Source organism: Aegilops tauschii, chromosome 3, assembly GCF_002575655.3.
Source record: "Aegilops tauschii subsp. strangulata cultivar AL8/78 chromosome 3, Aet v6.0, whole genome shotgun sequence".
Taxonomy (NCBI): domain Eukaryota; kingdom Viridiplantae; phylum Streptophyta; class Magnoliopsida; order Poales; family Poaceae; genus Aegilops; species Aegilops tauschii.
Window position 1 is genome coordinate 38,973,147 of NC_053037.3, and position 19,752 is coordinate 38,992,898.

At 44.0% G+C, this 19,752-nt stretch overlaps 1 protein-coding gene and 2 pseudogenes across 1 annotated transcript; 1 reads left to right on the forward strand and 2 right to left on the reverse strand.

Annotated features, from left to right (window-relative positions):
* Nucleotides 1-2,733: 2,733 nt before the first annotated feature.
* LOC109749195 (polyadenylate-binding protein 5-like) lies at nucleotides 2,734-8,513 on the forward strand (annotated as a pseudogene).
* Nucleotides 8,514-9,260: 747 nt separating this feature from the next.
* On the reverse strand, nucleotides 9,261-11,283 carry LOC141020912 (BTB/POZ and MATH domain-containing protein 1-like; annotated as a pseudogene).
* A 2,027-nt stretch (nucleotides 11,284-13,310) lies between these two features.
* LOC120975525 (uncharacterized) lies at nucleotides 13,311-13,913 on the reverse strand. The gene has a single exon (XM_040402141.1). It carries the CDS (start codon nucleotides 13,911-13,913, stop codon nucleotides 13,311-13,313), a length of 603 nt encoding a protein of 200 aa, XP_040258075.1.
* Between the last annotated feature and the right edge of the window lie 5,839 nt (nucleotides 13,914-19,752).

Consider the following 19,752-nt stretch of genomic DNA (forward strand, 5'->3'; position numbering starts at 1 on the left):
CTTAGTTGAGAAGTTGTCCGAGGGCCCGAATTTCCATGATGTGATATTCGGAGCTGCAGACAAGGTAACACTTGTCACACTGGAGGAGAGCGCTAACCATTCGGTGGATTCAAGGGGACCGAAAGAGCGACGGAATGAGAGGTTCCTCCCCGCATCCGCAACCGCCAAGGTCACCGAGATAGAAGGTTGATCTGGAATGGCAAAGAGCACCGGGAACTGAACAAGGAGTGGTCGATCTTCAAGCTAAACTATTCAACCAAAAATGGGTGTCCATTCCTCTCTCGACCATCACCAAATCCCCAGACGGAGAACCGGTTTGATAGACTGAATGGCTTACCCAAATTATGAGCCTCTGGTCATGGAGCAAAGAGCGAAAGACCGCCCCTTAAGATATTTGGAGATCTCTCATACCGACCATCGAGTCACTAACCGATTGACCAAGGTACCAAATAGGGAATGACCCTGAGAAGCAATTTAGGAGGTTGGCATGGAGGATCGCTCCTGCTTAGAATAACGCAGTACCATCACGTCACTTTTGGCGAAATAAATCATCAAACCCGACATCTCTTTGAAGCAAATATGGAGGAACTTCAAATTTATTATATCCATTGGAGTTCGCTCCACATAAGGATGGTGTCATCCGCATATTGGAGGTGCGAGACTCCACCTACTGCAATCAAGTGGGCCACCACCGCACATAGATGGCCAACACATCTCACTGTATACATAATGGCTGCTGAGCCATCAACAACAATATTAAACAAGAACGGAGAGAGTTGGTCATCTTGCCTCACCCCCTCCCGAGTGCTTAAAAAATGGGTCTGTCTCCGTATTAATGTTGATGGCAGTGTGCCCACTACTGACAAGCTGCATAATGCGGGTAACCCATCTATGGTTGAACCCTTTGCACTCAAGGGAATCTTTGTAGAAATCCCAACTAAGCGTATCATAAGCCTTATTGAAATCAATCTTGAAAAAGACCGCCTTTTGACGTTTAGTCTTAACCTCGTGAATGATTTCATGTAGTGCCAGTAGCCCATCATGAATTAGATCACCCTTAATGAAGGCGACTGGTTTGGATTGGTAATTCGAGCTACTATAGGTGCCGCCCCAATGGCGTGCGCCTTGGCTAGGATGCGGAAAATCACGTTAAAAACCGTGATCGGTCGGAACTGGCGAATGTCCGTCGCCCCAACTACTTTGGAGATCAACGTAACCACTTCATTGTTAAGGCAGGATGTGTCGAGCACCCCTTTATAGAAATCCTGGAATATAACCATCGCCACCCTTTAACGACCTTCCAGAATTTCATAAAAAATTCGGACAAGAAGCCCAGCCGGGCCCAGGGCAGAGTCGGGTTTCATCGAGTTCAATGGCGCTTCAACTTCATCCACTGAAAAGGACTCCATGAGCCTCAGACCCCCTAGAGACCCTCATCTCAAAGGGCCATACATCCTCCCGAAGGCTCACCCCAGCCATTTGTTGACCGTTGAAAAGGTTTTCATATAAACCATCAACGTGAGAGTGGATCTCCACCTTGTCCCGAAGCATCGTGGGACCATCCCAAAGGACCACATTTGAGGATCGACGATGACGGCTATTGGCAATAGCCTGGAAGTTCACCCGTAAATGTCAAATTTAAACGGCCTCGAAGACAACAGTAAATCTCCTCGTTTCGGAACAACGTCATGAGGCTATCCTCGAGAGCATATCTCTCCATCCATTCCTCCGGATCCAGACCCACCGTGGTTGGCCAATCATCAAAGGACTGGATGGCCACAAGGAGCTCTGCCTTGCGGATCCTCAAGTCTCGCCCAGGTTGGACCCCTAACCCCGCATGAATTACCTCGATAACTTGGTAAAGTGATGCCAAGTGTATAACACCGACATCGATCGGTTGGGGAGTCCAGCGCCTCGAACCACTACTTGACCGCCTTGGCAAAACCCGGCTGGCATAGCTAGAACAACTCGAAATGAAACCGTGGCGGCGACCGAGGACTAGTTTCCCTGGATGACAACAAGGGGACATGATTTGACCAGTGGCGGTGCCAACACCAGGAGGCTGTGTGTTCGAATGCACTAATCTTTTTGAAATGTCTTATTTTCTTGTATAAATATGAAAAAAATTAAACTTGCAATAAAAAAAATTATGGGGGACCCAACCTTAGTCAGTAGTCACTGCTCGAAGAGCTGCTAGGGGAAACTTATGTTCCCTTCAAATGCAACACTCATGATCTTTGTCTATTTTGCTCTTTGAAATTTTTTGAACGCCATCTTCAAAATGCTGAGCTGACAACTTGACGCTCGATCCAGTTTAGTATCTCTCTCTCTTTTTTTGCTGGGAATCCAGTTTAGTATCTCAAACATTAAATGGTAGTGATATATGGCCCTGGAAACTGATCGAACGAACTAATTCCTATAGTAGTATATGTGGACCCAATCAATCTCTAGTCTGCAGATATCTCCATAAAAAATACACTCGTCTTCTCGAGCACAAAATTAATGCCCAATACTTATCATTATACAAAGAAAGGAAGTAATTAATGCATCAATTAGTGAGAAGAGAGTCGCGAGCATATCCATCCAAGAGCGTTCACCTATAAAAGCACCCCTGCTCGATGAATCCATCCTGTGCCTTCCGAGACTGTATTCTGTTGCCTTGTGAGCCAGCACTCTTGCTCGATCAATCGATCGATCCTGTGCCCGGCCACTGGTTGGCAACCATCTTAGGCAATGGCAGGTCGCCCGTTGCTGGCCCCGGCCCTCACGCTGCGTCCTCCTGGACCAGCGTTGGGCTCGAGGGCCTCGCTATACGTCGGCGACCTCGATGATGGCGTGGCGGAGGGGCACCTCTATGCCCCGTTCTGCAAGGTGGCGCCCGTGGCGTCCCTCCGTATATGCCGGGACGTCATTGGCAGGTCACTTGGGTACGCCTATGTGAATTTCTACAGTCGGGAGGATGGTGAGTGTGTCTTCATCTTTTTTTTGCGGGGTTGTCTTCGTCTGTTTACATGTTCATCTAATCAGGCTTGGATCGGGGATACAAAGAACCTACGAGGTTGCGTGGTTATAGATCTGTTTGGTTATGAAGTCTGTGATTTACTAGATTTCCCATACAAGATGTGGCACAACATGGTTGAAGTTCTATTTTGGCATTTTCTTGTTCTGGTCAACTGAGGCAAGGGTCTTTTGATGGAACGTGCGTAGATAGTGTGTTGACCTCCAGTTTGTAGAACAACGTGTCACTAACATGAGGAGTGTTGGAATCCGTAACCGATTCGGGTTTGCGTAAACGGATGCTATCAGAATCGGACTCGGAATAGGACAAATGATTGGCAAAAGCAAATGGACACACACAATGGTTGCAATTAAACGTGTTTTGACCAAAATACCATATATTTCTGTCGTAAAAGAAATTGACATGTTCCTATTATTGGTGATGTCTTTCTTATTCAGGTCGTAACACTTGAGAGTTGAATCACAAGTTGAATTGAAGTTTGTTGTTAAGTTGGGTTGATTGTTTTCAAATTAGCCAACATTAATTGGTGTTTGTGTCTTAGTGAAAGGCTTCATAGACTGCTTGTGTTTATTATGAACAAAAGATAATAGGAATTTGGGCTAAAATCCTGTTAAGAGTTCTCCATAGATTGTGCACCATGGGGTAGAAAATCGCCGTAGATAATAGTGTTGTCGGAATCCGACTCAGAACCGGCTGTATGATTTGGGAAAAATAAGTAGACAAACACAATTGTTCCAATTAATATGTGTTTATCTGTTCGCTGAGTTATGCCGTAAACGAAATGACATGTTCTTATTACTGGTTGTTGTCTATCTTATCTATGGTGTAACATTTGGGAGTTGAATCGTTAGCGAGAGGAATTGTAGTTTTTATTAAATTAGGTCACATGATTTGTTTTCAAGTCAGCCAAGATTGATCTTTGTTACCAATGAGGGAATGACTTCATAGATTGCATTTGGCGATTAGGAAGAGAATGGAATTTTGACTAAATCTCGGTAGGACTTCTTTATAGATTGGGTTTATGCACATTCCATAAAAAAACCAAGACCCTCGCTTCGATAGATCACAACAAGAAATATAACTTCAAGGCACTGTCGATTAGGAAGATAATGGAATCAGCAGTTTGTAGAACATGTTGCCGAGCACTGACATCAGTGTTAGAATCCGTACCCGATTCGGGTTTCGGATATGGCGAAAAATCTTTGTGGAAACAAATGCTATCGGAATACGACTCAGAGTCGGATGTATGATTCGGAAAAGTCAAGTAGGCGCACACACCGGTTGTAATTAACGTTTTTTAATCTACCTATATATTTTTGTCACAAACTAAATGTTCCCATTATTGTTGATGTCTATCTTACTTACGCCGTAATACTTGGATTGAATCGTCAGCGAGAGGAATTGTAGTTTTTTGTGAACTTTGGGTTGGTTTGTTTCAAATTAGCTAACATTATTGGTTGATTCCATCCGAGTTTATGGCTTCATAGATTTCTTCTGGTCATTACGAATTGAAAAGAATAGAATTTGGGTTAAGATCCTATTAAGGTTTCTGCGTAGATTGTGCACCATGGTGTAAAATTTGATGCGGAAAATAATGTTGCCGAATATGTCGGAATCCGACTCAAAATCGGACATATTATTTTGAAAAAGCAAGTAGGCACTCACAATTATTATTTTAATTAATGCATTTTTTTACTTGCGGGATTCTGTCATAAACAAAATGTTATGTTCATATTATCGGCGTCGTCTATCTTACTTACGGTCTAACTTTTAGGAGTTGAATTGGTTAGCGAGAGAAAATTTAGCTCTTTGTTAAATAAGGCCACACAGTTTATTTATAAGATAGCCAAGATTTGTAGATTGCAGACGGGAATTAAGAACATAAGAGAATGGAAGTAGAGCTTAAATTTCCTTACGATTTTATTGTAGATTGTGCATCATGCATGGTGTAGAACGTCATCGTGGAAGTTAACATTGTCACAATCCGACTCGGACTCGGATGTGCATATGATTAGGAAAAAACAAATAGCTAGAATTTGGTTACAATTAATGTGTGCCTATGTTCTTATTTCTTTCTATCTAAACAAAAGGACATGTTTATGTTATTGGTGTTGTCTATCTTTTTTATGGTGTAACATTTGGGAGTTGACTTGGTTAGTGAGCGATTTTTTTAATGTTTAGTCGATGCACTTTGTTTTCTAGTTTAACCAATATTCATTGTTGTTTCCATTGATGCCTTCATAAGTTGGTGTGGCAATTTGGAAAATATAAACAAGAGGGAACTGAATGTGGGTTAAAAGTTTGTTAACAAGTTTTCTAGTTTGTGCACCATGGTGTTGAAACGTGCAACATTACACTAGGTAGATTGTATGATCACAATGGCCACATGGATTTCATAGTTAACCTAGTCAAATTTTCATCAGTTTATTCATACTCCACGTTGCCAAATTAGTGAAGAGCGAAATTGTACATAGTTCAAATTGGATATTAGCTTTGCATATCGGACATCCGATAATTGTCCGTTTGATGAACATCCTGTCATATATAATACACCATGTTGTATCGTGGTCAATTATATATATACATACCATACCTACACTATTGTTTTCACCTTAACCTGATTTCATTTTCTTTGTATTTGTATGTTTGCTTGCCCTACTAGAGGATTTGAGTTTAATACTACAATTAACTCTAATAATTTTTATGTGATTGTTTTGCAGCCAAACGTGCATTAGACTCTTTAAATTTTACCCCTGCCAACGGGAAGCATATCCGAGTTATGTTCTCGAATAGGGACCCAACGCTGCGATTGAGTGGAAAGGCCAATATATTCATAAAAAATCTTGTGCCAAATATTGATGGCAAGAGCTTGAGTGATATGTTTGGTCGCTATGGCACTATACTATCATGCAAAGTGGCCACTCACTTTAACGGTCAATCAAAAGGGTACGGATTTGTTCAGTTTTCAGAGGAGACATCTGCCAATGATGCCATCGACAGCTTGAATGGCAAGTTGGTGAATGGCAAACGAATTTTTGTAGGTCTCTTCATTCGTTGTCAGGAGAGGCAGCCAAATATCAGCGTGAGTAATTATACAAATGTATATGTGAAGAACTTGCCAAAGGAATTCACTCACAATGACCTTCTGCAAGAGTTTGGTCCTTTTGGTACAATTACTAGTGTTGTAATCATGAGAGATAATGATGGAATATCCAAATGCTTCGGATTCGTTAACTATGGGGAATCAGAATGTGCTGCAGAAGCTGTGAAAAGTCTTAATGGTAAGATGATGATACAATTTTGTATGTTGGAAGAGCTCAGAAAAAGTCAGAAAGAGAAGCAGAATTGAAAGAAAACTTTGAGCATGCAAGAAATGAGAAATTCAAAAAGTTTGAAGGGCTCAATCTATACGTGAAGAATCTAGATGATAGTATTAATGATCTAAATCTTAGAGGGTTATTTGAATTTTTTGGTGAGATAGGATCATGCAAGGTACTTCTCTATTTATTTGCTAGCTAATTCTGTTTCTTAGTATCATGGCTCACCTTCTTAACATTTTTTAGGTTATGGTTGATTCACAAGGAAGGAGCAAGGGTTATGGCTTTGTGTCATTTACAACCATTGAAGCTGTCCACAAGGCCGTAAGTAACACGGTTTAGTTGAATGCAAACATGCCCAATGCATCCACTTGACTAGTTTAGATTATTAAATCATCTTTAATCAATGTGGTAGATTGACGGGATGAACAGGAAGATAGTCGGCAAAAAGCCATTGTATGTTGGTGTAGCTCAACGCAAAGAGGAAAGACGAGCGATGCTAGTGGTAAGTCTAGATTGTTATTTCCCAAGTGATCATTTTGTACATTAGGTGCCTTTTGCTGATAAGTGATAAGTAGAGACTTCTTTTAATTAATCTTATATGCTGATAAGTGCTGTTTGAGTTTTGATATTGCTATGTGTCCATGCCTACTACATGTCCAATTATTTACGTATTATTTGTTTCATTTTTACACATAACTGACTAACTAAAAGGAAACCTATTCAGTTATAAATAACTTGTATATTGTCCCATCCTAAGAATAACATAGACTGAGAATCAATGTGGATGAGTGTTAACAAAATGGTTATTTTTTTACCGTCCAAATAAAGTTAAGTAAAACAAGTTCTCTCTTGTCACCTGTGTGTCACTGAATATTTGAACATTAGATCTGTCACTGTTTCAAGAATATATACAAGGGACGACACATCACAAGCTTAATGCTACTGACATTGTTTCTAGCACACTTTGCTCGTATTCAGAACGCAGGAGTTCTAGCACCCGCAGTACCACAAAATTTTGCTCCCCGTCAGTTCTACGTCGGTCCAGGAGTGCCTGGCATGTTCCCACCACAGGTTGCTGCAGGCTTCGGGTATCAGTAATTCCCACAACAGCATTTCACTCCTTGGGTTCCTAGCGGCATGACGCCATATACGTCTAACATGTCGAGGCCACTGCACCATGCTTGGCGTGGTGTGCATCCAGAAATCAATCTACAAACACAGGTATTATGGCACGAGACATGCCATTTTTTGATTTAATTTTTTAATACTTAATGCATCAGTTGGTCTTGCAAAGTGTATCCAGCCGTGCCCATATTCAGATTATGTCACAAGTAGTCAATTCACCTGACTTTCTTGCTTTTACAATGCAGATGGTGTACCCAAATGCCAACCAAGCCTTCACATACATGCCAAATTCTATGAATGTGAATGCCAACTCTGTGATGGTTCCCCCGGGCTTTGCGCAAACTGATAGTACTGTCTCTACTCCATCTGTTCCAAGCAAGGACACCACCACCACTGCTATAGTTTCTTCTGACCCGGAGAAACAACATCTCGTAAGGACAATGGAATTATATTAGGACGTGCTATTTTGACAGTTACAAATTTTACTTGGCATGCATGATTATATATTAGCCATTTATGTCAATGAAGGGTGGATTTTAAGTTTGGTCGAATATTTTGTTTACCTTGCAGATTCAAGACGAGAAATTGTACCCACTGGCTGAACAGCTTGAGCCAGAATTAGGAGGGAAGGTGACAGGGATGCTGGGTGAAGCAATGGAAGCTCTGCAAGGAAGGAAAGTGGAAGAGGCCAGCGATACTGTTGACCTCGTGTCCGTACCATCATCCTCGACCTCGAGTGTTACCAGAGATGCTATTGACCCCGCTTCCACAGCATCGTCCTCGAGTGCTTCCGCTGACGGTGCTAACCTTGCTCCGGCACCGTCATCCTCGAGTGCTTGAATGCTGGTTCCTAATATCTCTATCTCGACTTGAAATTTAGATGGTTGGATAATGTTTAAGAAGATTCCTGATTTGATGTTGCTTCATGATATTTTCGGTCAGAGTTTTATTCTTGTTTGTTTGTTCTTAAGTTAAAGTGCATCTGCATTTCCCCCTGTATTTAGGATAACTTCAAATAAAAAATTAGACAGTGTCTTCTTCCTTTGGCAGGGATCCTATTTTACGTCCAATATAAGGACAAGATAACAGTTTAACGGTATATGTTAAACAATTCATGATGGCCTCGCCAAAAAAACATGCAAATAGCTTCAGCCTCTAAATCAGCTAAATTGATGCTAAACAGGGGCTAAATGGCGCTAAAACTGCCAAGTAGTATATGGAGATGTCATTTACATGGACAAGTAGCATTTGCTTTTCTCTTCTACAACTATATCTCCTAATCTTTTGTAAGTTTATATATTACTAATGTTTAACTCATCTACCCGGGGAAAAGGCCCTGTCCTCAATGACACAATGAAAATCCTAGCCCCCTCGCCGCCGTACAACACCCCAGGGTGTATGGTGTACCACAAGCTTGTGCCAAATGGTCAATGTGCCAGTGGGGTTGCCTCAGGTGAAGGCGGTGGGGGCGTGAACATGTGCAGTGGGATGCTAGGCAGGTGAGCGACCACAGGAAAGTTTAGAGTACTGTGAACATCTCACAGATTGCTAGATGTTTCATGTGATGTAGTAGTACATATATACATTCAAACTTGTCGATAGATGCATGGAAGAAACTAGTTAAGAATTCTGAGGCATACAATGTGGAATCGGTAAGCTTCAGTTCTACAACTTCAAATGACAAAAATAATGACCCTTAATTTTTTTGGAAATACTAAAGCTGTGGAATGTATATATGCTACTCATGATGAAACCTTTTCTATACAGTAAATATCGAAGATTAAAGTGTTTTTTCATCACTTCATTGCACGCTCAATGAAGTCGTTGCAGTAAATCTTGAGCTCCTTGCAGTGGTGTAGCAATGCCAGCTCCAGAGTGCTCATCTCGTTGTCTTTCAACAGGAGATGAGCGAGCAAATTCTTGCACATGGCCTTCATCCTCTCCAGGCGGAACCAGCATGCCACCGCCAGCATTTCCCTGGCTACCACCGTTTCATTCACAGGAACCAGCTCGTCGGTATAGACAAAGTGGAGTACGGCCCTGAGCACGACGGCCTTCATATCGCCGATCCGTACGACACTGTCGGTTGTCCACGCCACTAATGTTTCGTATAGAAGCAGCGACCGCATGGCGATGATGAGCCAGTGCGCATGAATCTCGCTCTCCTGGACCAGGAACGCCACGTCTGACCATTGCTTGCTCACCATCAGCTACTCGAGGTGCCTGCAATGTTGGACGGCAACACGACGATCATAGGTTTGGCGATGGTGGTGCTAGTACTAGTAGTGCACGCCTTCGTGTGGACTTCAAGGTCGCAACGTATGGTAAAGGAACCATTGTGGCCCATGTATCGGGACTTTGCAGAATTCACCATGATGAACTTTTGAAACCCCCAGGTTTCACGTACCCTAGTAAAAATATCTTCAACAAAGCACAATCGACAGTGATTTGCCACTAGGGTCACCGGTCCGGAACGTCTTGGACAACTTGACCCTAGCAGTTCCAGGTCAGACCATAAACGGAGGTAGACGGATATGTGCTCCCCACCCTCCAACCGCCTATGTTGAATATGACTGAAGTGATTACTTGGCCAACACCATGGCTCCTTTGCACTGAGCTAAAGTTGTGGATATTAAACTCGTGCATGCCGTGGTGTTGTTGGTCGATGGATACCGGAGGAGGAGGAAAGAGAGCTAGTGTGTGGCAACTCTCTCATTGACCTCAATTATAAAAGAGCTGCATGTTTCCTTGAGCTCCTCATACTCCTTGGTCGCCTTCACCGCGTCGTACATATCAGGGCTAGATGTTATGTACTTGATGCAGGAATCCTCGAGCTGACAGCACCTTTGGCGGCCCCGCACTAGCAGCAAAGTCGTCATGACAGTTGCCAGATCGATGCTCTCGCATAGTATGTTCTCGCACATGAGCTCGACGCTTCAACGAAAAAATAGCGTGCTATAACGACGCTATAGCGCTGTTATAGCGTATTCAGAAGGAAACACTATATTTTAGCAAATTCAGCCGCTATGACGTTATTCACGTAATTAGCGCGCTATAGGGCGTTATAACGTTGTTGCGTGTAGCGTTATAGCGTCCAAATGATGAAAAATATTAGAAAAATAGGGAAGCACAGGTTTATTTTGTCGTTATTGCACCGTAGATGTAGGCTAGGTGTTCAGTGTTCAGAGTTGATATATGTTAAATAGATTGACTACATTTTACATTCAGTTTAAAATATGTGCTTCCTATCTGGCTAGATTATGTCTCTCTATATTGGTGTCTTAAGGTACTGAAATACTTTATTTGTGGATATATTTCGCATTTTTTGCAAACGCTATTTTTAAATATAGCACGCTATTAACGCGCTATAACTTGTGTAACATTTTGAGAAGGGGCCCGCTATATTTTGTAGCGCACTATTTTTTCGTTGGATCATACCGATCAGCGGCCACAAGCAGCTTGTGTACCATGACTTCACGGCCCCTCGCCATGAATTCCTTTTTGAAATTATTATGACTGCTTCCTGATTCCTAGCCGTTGTTTGGCTTGACGGGAAGCTCGTCAGTATAGATGAATTGGAGCATGACCCTGAATGTGGAGGCACGCATGTCCTCGATCCTGACACGTTGAGCGGTGCTCTCCCTCATGTGACCAAAGAGCTCCGCGGCGAAGACCGGCAACCGCATAGCAAGCACAAGCCTGTGGGCGCGGAACACGGTTTCCTCGACGAGGAAGGTCACTTTTGATGAGTGGGGGATCTTTGCCGGACGTAGTAGAAGCTGCTGCAAATCCCGGGGGGATGGTGGGCGCCGGCACCATGGAGATCAAGTACTTTGTTGGGGGAATGGACCTCGGGCAGGCAACGGAACCCGGATCCTTTACAAAAACATCGAGGCCACCAACCCTCCTCAATCCGGTTGGCCCTGGCTGGCTTCCTAGCGTAACCCAGCCAGGTGTCGCAACCCGGTCTGCCGGCTGGCGCGTGCCAGCTGGTCCCAAGAAGCCAACCTCCAGCGACAAGTAAACATGGCTACAACACTTCCTCCTTTGCGCCGGCCCCGACGGCCGCGGCAGTCCTGCCGACCAAGCCACCGTCTGGAGGCGCAACCCTGTAGCGAGGCGGCGCTGCCGCCCCATGACGCCCGGCACGGCATTGCCAACAGTACCCAACAGCCAGCCGTACCCGGGCCGGAGGTCCCGGTACGACCCGCACCGGATGGACCCAGCGAGACCCGCGCCGGCGGGCCCGACAGACTCGACGGCCCCCACAGCCGGCTCCTAGACACTGACTCCAGGGCCCTGCACCCATGTAACATTACCACTGTATCCGGGAGGGGGGCAGCCTATAAGACCCCCCGGTGCTCCTCCATGCAGAAGGTCGATCGTTCATCAGTAGAACACACTCACACGGAGAAGGAGCAACCTATGCACTAGCCTGCATTCCTTCCTCCCAAAAACAGCAGCAGGAGCAAGCTTGTATCCACCTCATATAAACCACACTCGGCAGGACTAAGGGTGTTGTCTCTCCAGAGAGCCCCAAATCTGGGTACGTCTTGTGTCCCACACTTGCGCGTGCCAACCTCGCCTCTGGAGCCCACCGGTGTCCTTGTCCTGTCCCCCCTTTTAGCCATCCCATGGCATCCGCCGTGAGACCACCACAACAGTTGGCGCCCACCGTGGGGCAGCTCGAGGCATCGGCCAGAGTCACGTTCCAGACGGGGCCCTTCACCGACTGCGGCGTGCACGGTTTGGTCCCCGCGCCCAGCTCGGTGCCGGCCAGCCCCGCCGGCTCGTCCGTCGTCCCCTTTGGCGCACCACACATCTCCGACGCGCTCGCCTCCGACGAGTACCCCAGCGACGAGCTCGACGTCACCGACTCCCCCGTCCCCGTTGGCTGCGACATCTCCGACGACGTGGCGGATCTCTGCACCCACGTAGAGGTGCTCGTCACCGGCTTCGCCTGTACTTCATCCAGCGCCGCGGCCAGGGCCGCAGCCGACTGGGCTAATACGTGACCCGCTGCAGAACCTCAGCGTCCTTATCACCACCGCCGCCAACACCACTGAGGCCAGGGTTTGGCTCGAGGAGGAGCGCGTGCGGTATGCTTGCCGGGTTGCTGGATGACACCCCATCAAGGTCAGTGACCTTGCTTGAGGATCAAAATTCACTTCACCATTCTAGCTAGGTATTATAGTTTCATGCTTGCATCTTCCAATGTGCACTGCGGACTGCTATCTAGTTCTGGACATGCAAACCAGTTGTTTCTAGTTTGTTTCTGTTTGGATGTATGGTTAAGTCCATATGTGTTATTTCTGAAAGAATGCTTGCGTCCTTTTTATTTATCTCAATAGTTCGTTCATGTTGCTGTGTGTGTGGATGAATCCTTTCCGGTTTCATTGTCATATGTTGTGTAATACCGTAGGAATAAGTCTCTCATGTTTCCATCTGTCCTAATATTCCTCTTTATTGTATATATAATCCTTAATTTCATCTTTACTTACAGGTTCTGAAACTGACTGTGCATCCGTGAACATGTGTGTGTTTGTTGGATTGCATTCTCATCCTAGTAGTTTTTTTTGAGAATCACCGCGGGGGGGGGGGGGGGGGGGGGGAGTTCCCCACCTGAATATATTACTCAAACGGCTGCAGAAGCAGCGAGTACAGAATTACAGCGGCACGGTGCAGCATGCAGAGAGGAAGGAACGCCACGAGAAGACGTCCTCCTTGTCACCCATGTCGAGACGGTGTGACCAAAGGTCTAGGTCAGAGATCAAGTTTCTAATTGTTATTAAAGAACGTTGATCGATTCTCCTAAACATCATGTCATTACGCGCTGCCCAAATCTTCTAGAGTAGAGCGAGGAGGACGAAGGACCAAGCATTCTTGGGTAGGTGTTGAGGCAGCGGGGTGTCCCAAAGCTCATTGAGATCGTCAGACGAGGGCAGGAAGCCTACTCGTTGCCAAATCCTATTGGCAAGAGGACATGTGATGAAGATGTGAGTGGAGTCTTCAGGTGATGTAGCACAGCGAGGGCATAGGTTGGAGGAGATTATATGCTTCTGGGCTAGGTTCACTCCAGTGTTGAGGCGATCTTTGAAAAGAAGCCAAGCAAAAATCTTGATCTTGCGAGGAGCCTTGGTGCCCCAGATGAGGGGGGCAATGAGATCCGTGTCTGGCTTGGTCATGAATGTGCCGTATGCTTGCTTGGTGGAGAAGTCATGCCCCTGGAGTAGGAATCGTTGATCTTCCTCAGTCGACGGCGTGAAGTCCTGCAAAACAGCCAAAAGCGAAGCAAGCTCTCGTTCTGCTGTTAGAGAGAGACGATTACGAAGGTTGGCTTCGATACCGAAGCGCAAAATGTTAGCTACTTTAACTAGTTGTAGGATGGAGTGCGAGAAGAGGTCCGGGAAGGTGGTAGCTAGGGGTTTTGGTGTGAGCCATGTATCCATCCAGAAGTATGTGTGTGTGCCACTGTTGGTGAGTACAAAGGTGATTGGCTGGAGGGTTGGATTCTGTTGGGTTATCGTGCGGCACAAGAAGGAGGTTTGGGGGGTCGAAGAGACGAAGGCGTTTGGGTGTTGGAGATCTAGCCAGTCTAGCCAAGGTGACTGAACGGAGGAGAGTGCTTTGACGGCAAACTTCATTAGGAGGCAGTTGTTTTGAACGTGTAGGTTTTTGAGCCCTAAACCACCGAATTTTTTTGGCGAGCAAACGTTTTTCCACGCAATCAGACATTGAGCACCCGAGCATGCATCTTCACCAGCCCAGAAAAATGACCTCCTTAGAGAGTCGATGACTTTGAGGGTCTTTTTTGGGATACGGAATACATACATGAAGTATGTAAGGAGGGAGTCGAGGACCGCGGATATGAGGATGAGTCGATCGCCTTTGTCTAAAAGTTTTGCGCGCCAACCATTTAGTAATTTCTGAGATCGGGCAATCAAGGGAGCGAACGCATTGCAGGGGGGCTTGGTGGGGGCAAGGGGGAGTCCTAGGTAAGTTTGAGGGAAGGGTGCGCGCGAGCATCCCATGGCGAGAGCAGCAGCATCAGCTATGTTTTCATCTGTGTGTAGGGTGGCCATGTTAGTTTTGGAGAAGTTGATGGTGAGGCTGGTAGCTTGCGCAAAGTTATTTAGGATTTTTTTTGAGGGCTGTGGCAGCAAGGGGGGGGCGGCTGCGATAATAAGTGTATCATCGGCGTATTGGAGAGTTTGATCTGCTGTGTCGATGAAAATCCACAGGAGGCTGCAAAATGGTCGGGAGTTACCAAAGTTTTGTCTCCCTTAATTAACTAATCGCTGACTCAGTTTCAATTGTTGACCCGCCCGCTGAGTTCAGCATGAAGTTTTGGTTTGACGTTTTCATTGCGGTGCTTGCAGAATGATGTCGTGACAGTACTGCACAATTAATTAATAACGGCGAAAAACATCACAGTGCTTTTCGTCGTGCCCACACGCTGTGGAGACGCCGGCATGCTAGAGCTATGATGGCGAAGTTACTGGATGTAGGACCTATGGCATACTATGACTGTTGACTTGTTTCAGTGAGAACTTCAGTGCTTGTGTCAGAACCTGTAAGATTTTACCTTGCACCAATTAATCAATCAGAGAACTCATGATTCTACATGTCACAACCCTACTTTAGTGTTTACAGATTACAAAGAGATTCCCCAATCCGTAAAAGAAAAGGTGGATGCCAAGCTGAATAGCTGTGAGATGTCTGGAGCTGGGATTCTGAAAAGTATGTGTAAGTTCTTCTGGCTTTCTCTCAAATACTAACTTCTTCGTATGCGTGCGCTTATGTAGAAACAACAAATGCCTCAGATATCTACTAAAAGATCATGTGTTGATGATATTTGAGCAAAGAAGTTTGTAATTTCCCAATCTACGTTACTACTAATCCTATTTTGATGCAATGCATATCTTCTAGAATCCCTGTAGATTTTATGTTGATCTAAATATTGTATTAACTTATCTGTACAGTTGAATATGGAGTTGCTAAGCGTCCTGTAGCGTAGAGACTAATATACCATTTTGCCAAGATAGTTACACTTCTTGTGGTAAAGTTTACTGTATCAATTTTGTACGAAAATGTACCTTGTTTTACCAAATTATCTTGTTACTAACTTTTGCATTGTTGCACTAAAATTTGACTTGCTACTGTTGTACTAAGGCATATTTCCTTCTGATTTGATGCGACCGAGCCTCTGCAGATTCGATGCGGCCGAGAATCCCATTAGTGGTCAGCGCAAGGCCGGGCCACGAGCTCACCGGTGAGGGCTCCACCCTCGACTTCCTGTTCGACCGGTGGAGCAGAGCCCTCTCCTGCTATCTCCTGTCGCGCGTTCGAGGGAGTCGCACTATTGCTGCTCGCGTCCTCAGGAGCAGTTACGCGCGTGTCCGTACTCCTATAAATTTTCTCTCTGTGGGCTGCAGCTTGGGTCAATTGGGAATGACATTCGTCACTGAGCATCCCAATTTTAACTGCCAATTTGGCTTTTCTTAACACGTGCATGTCAATTTAGCAGAAGCAAGTGTCTTGTGCAGTGCAGTTTGGTTAATTTAACTTATTACTGCAATCGGTGGCTGCGAAGGCCTGTTCATGTTCCTTCCCTGTATTTATTTATAGAGTCAATTACATTGGTGGTGCCACAACTTGGCGTAAACGGTCACTTTAGTGCTAGAAGCTGTGTCATACATTAAAATGGTGCAAAAACTTGGCTCTGACGTGCAAATACGGTGATTATTCCGTTTGTATACGGAATCTGTGCTGACTAGGCAACAAAACATGTGTATCTAACCACTATGCAATATGTTTTATACTTTCAACTATGCTTAACAGAATATATATACCTTCGGTACATAGGTGGAGTTTAAATGGGCTGCAAATATTGCGGCCTATTTGCGCCAACTATTTTTTTTACGATATTTGTAAAACGTAAGTAATAAAACTTATATTCAAGCATTTATGTGTGATCAATATTATACAAACAAACGATGGTTTGTAAATATATATATTAATTTTTTTAATTAATATGGATATTTCTGTGTTATAACTTTCGATAATACAAACATTTTAATAATAATATAATTAACGTGATGAAATGTAAATGTGTGTATCTGTATTAACTTAAATAATATACATGATTGAATATTCAAATCAAAATTTTATATGTAGGAATATGAATATTTTTAATTATACAAACGTTGAACTATACAAATGTGCATATAATTATTAAAATGCTTGTATAATTGAAACAATATTTTTAGTTATAGTTTATGAAATATTTGTATTATATAAAATTATAATATATTTTTACTTCAGCATGTCAATTATATAATAGTCAGTCGAAAATGTATGGCAGAGTGGTTTGGACCGTATATGATGTAGCAAGTGGTTTTGGGTCCGAATCCTGGCGGCACCTACTTTTTTGTTATTTATTTTTAACAGGCAGGACCCGCTGGTCACTGAGGTGAAGAATGCCACGCCTGAATGGACCTTTTTTTTAAATCAAAGTTCCGAGGTTTATTTTGTGAAAATCAGGCCACACGCTCTTTCTCCTTAGTCTAGCCACTGACAGCAGGGTGCGCTTGCCTAGTCAGCGCACATTTCCTATACAAACGGGATAAGCAACCGTATTTGCACGTCCGAGCCAAGTTTTTGCACCACTTCAATGTACGCCACAACTTGTAGCACTAAAGTGACCGTTTGCGCCAAGTTGTAGCACCAACAATGTAATTGACTCTTATTTATACAATACGCAGTTCAACATTGTCATAGAACAACCAAATTGACTATTAAATTTAGTTTCAACAGATAAATCGGAAATGACTGTAGACGCAGTTCGGTTCAAGTAGGGAGTAGTGATGCCCTATTTTAGGGCAGCTATTGGAGACGTCAATTTGTTGTGCCCAAAAAATCCACTTTTTGGTGTCTAAAATTTTACTCCAACCTCTTTTGATGCTCTACAATAGGGCACGATTGGAGATGATGTAAGAAAGTTATAAAATGAAGCCCGTGGAATAAAAGGAGAATATTTAATTCAAAAGAAATACTAATGGATTTGAGCATCCATTCGAGATTTTTGTACACTACCATATCAATGCAAAATAATACGATAGGCTCGAGCATCCCTCGGAGATTTTAACACACCACCATATTAATACAAAATAAACACAATATGGAGTCGACAATCCATCTGCAATTATACTTTCACACAATACCATTTTTCATTTCCATATAATTTTCAAGTTTGTGATCTTTTTGACAATACAAAATGCATATGAGGGCAAGTTCAATGACTGGAACAAAGTTGTATCCCCAATAATCGAAAGGAATTTTGTACTCCCATATGTTTAAACTTGTTGTGTAATCACAATGAGTTTTTCTTTGGCACACCCCTCTAAAAGTTTACATGAATCTTAAAGTTACTTGAAAAGGTTGTCGCTATATTAGCACGTAAATCAATTGTATTGAATAGATTGATTTGGATACTACAAAAGGCTATATTGCCCCTTTTGATCGAAAAGGGTAACTTTTAATCTCCATCTTTAATCAGCATCGAAATTCGTAAAGTTTTCTGCGGTATACCAAAGCAAAGTTCAATTGCAATTATTTTTGGTAAAAAATACGCTAATGTTTCAGGAAAACCATATATATGAATATTATTTACCAATATATATGAATATTCTTTATTAAAGTTTGCATACCATCCTTATTTAATCAAAATTATACTGACATGTAATTACCGAAAAAGGCTTCTCGCCCTGCTTTATAAATAAAGCCATGACAGGATACAAACACACCGAAATGGAGGTCCACACAAAGGAAACAAGTTTAACAACAAGAAAGGGAAAATATACCCGTTGGGGGCAACAACAAAACAAGCTTGCAAAAGAACATAGCAGGGTCCCAAGGCGGGCAGATGATGATAAGTAATTCGGAGGCAACCTCCTTATGTTTCCTTGTCAGATCGTCGAGGGTCATCTTGTCCCGCCGCTTAGAGAGAGGTTTCCATAGCTGCAAAAATTCACACAATTTGTAAATTGCATCGGTGGCCCCAGATGGGTATATATGTTCAATGACAACTTTATTTCTATCACACCACATGGTCCAAGCCAAGGTTCCAAAATTCACCCACAACCTTCTGTGGACCTACCTCTAGCAATTTGCCATGAGTTGATGCCAATCAGGGAAGTTGGTTGGGTGCTAACTATTGCCCCAAACCTCCCTAAAGCAACTCCACATGAACTGGGCCGACACACAATAGAAGAAAATATGGTTCAGGTCCTCGTCTACCCCACACAGCGGGCACTGCCATTCCCAGGGCCGTTCTACCTGAGCACTTGGTCACCCAAGGGAAATCTACCCCTAGTAAGCTGCCACAAGAATATTTTGATCCAAGGCAGCAGATGCACCTTCCAAAGTTCAGTCAACTTGTCAGGCCCAAATCCCGCCATAAGGTGATTGTATAATGACTTAGTTGAGAAGTTGTCCGAGGGCCCCAATTTCCATGATGTGATATGCGGAGCCGCAGACAAGGTAACACTTGTCACACTGGAGGAGAGCGCTAACCATTCGGTGGATTCAAGGGGACCGAAAGAGCGACGGAATGAGAGGTTCCTCCCCGCATCCGCAACCGCCAAGGTCACCAAGGAAGAAGGCTGATCCGGAATGGCGAACAGCACCGGGAACTGAACAAGGAGTGGTCGACCATCAAGCTAAACTATTGAACCAAAAATGGGTGTCCATTCCTCTCTCGACCATCACCAAATCCCCAGACGGAGAACCGGTTTGATAGACTGAATGGCTTACCAAAATTATGAGCCTCTGGTCGTGGAGCAAAGAGCGAAAGACCGCTCCTTAAGATATTTGTCCCTTATTAGATCCATTTTCTCATCAGGCACATGTTCATGTGACGAGTAGAGGTGATGACCAGACGCCCTAGTCCTTTGTCATGCAAATGTCCTGCCATTTATTCATATGGCATTTCTGTTTATCTGCCTCACCTTGCCAGAAGAATTTGGATTGATATATGTCCATGTCTGCATGGGCTCCTTCAGGAAAAAGTTAAAGCCTCATCGCAAACATAGGAGGCTAGCCAAGGAAGATCTAATGAGAGCCGATTTCCCAGCTTTAGAAGCCAATCTTCCTTTCCACAGATCTACCCAGTGTCTCACCCTCTCCATCACTGGTCGCAGATCTCTCATACAGACCATCGAGTCACTAACCGATTGACCAAGGTACCAAATAGGGAATGACCCCGGGAAGCAATTCAGGAGGTTGGCA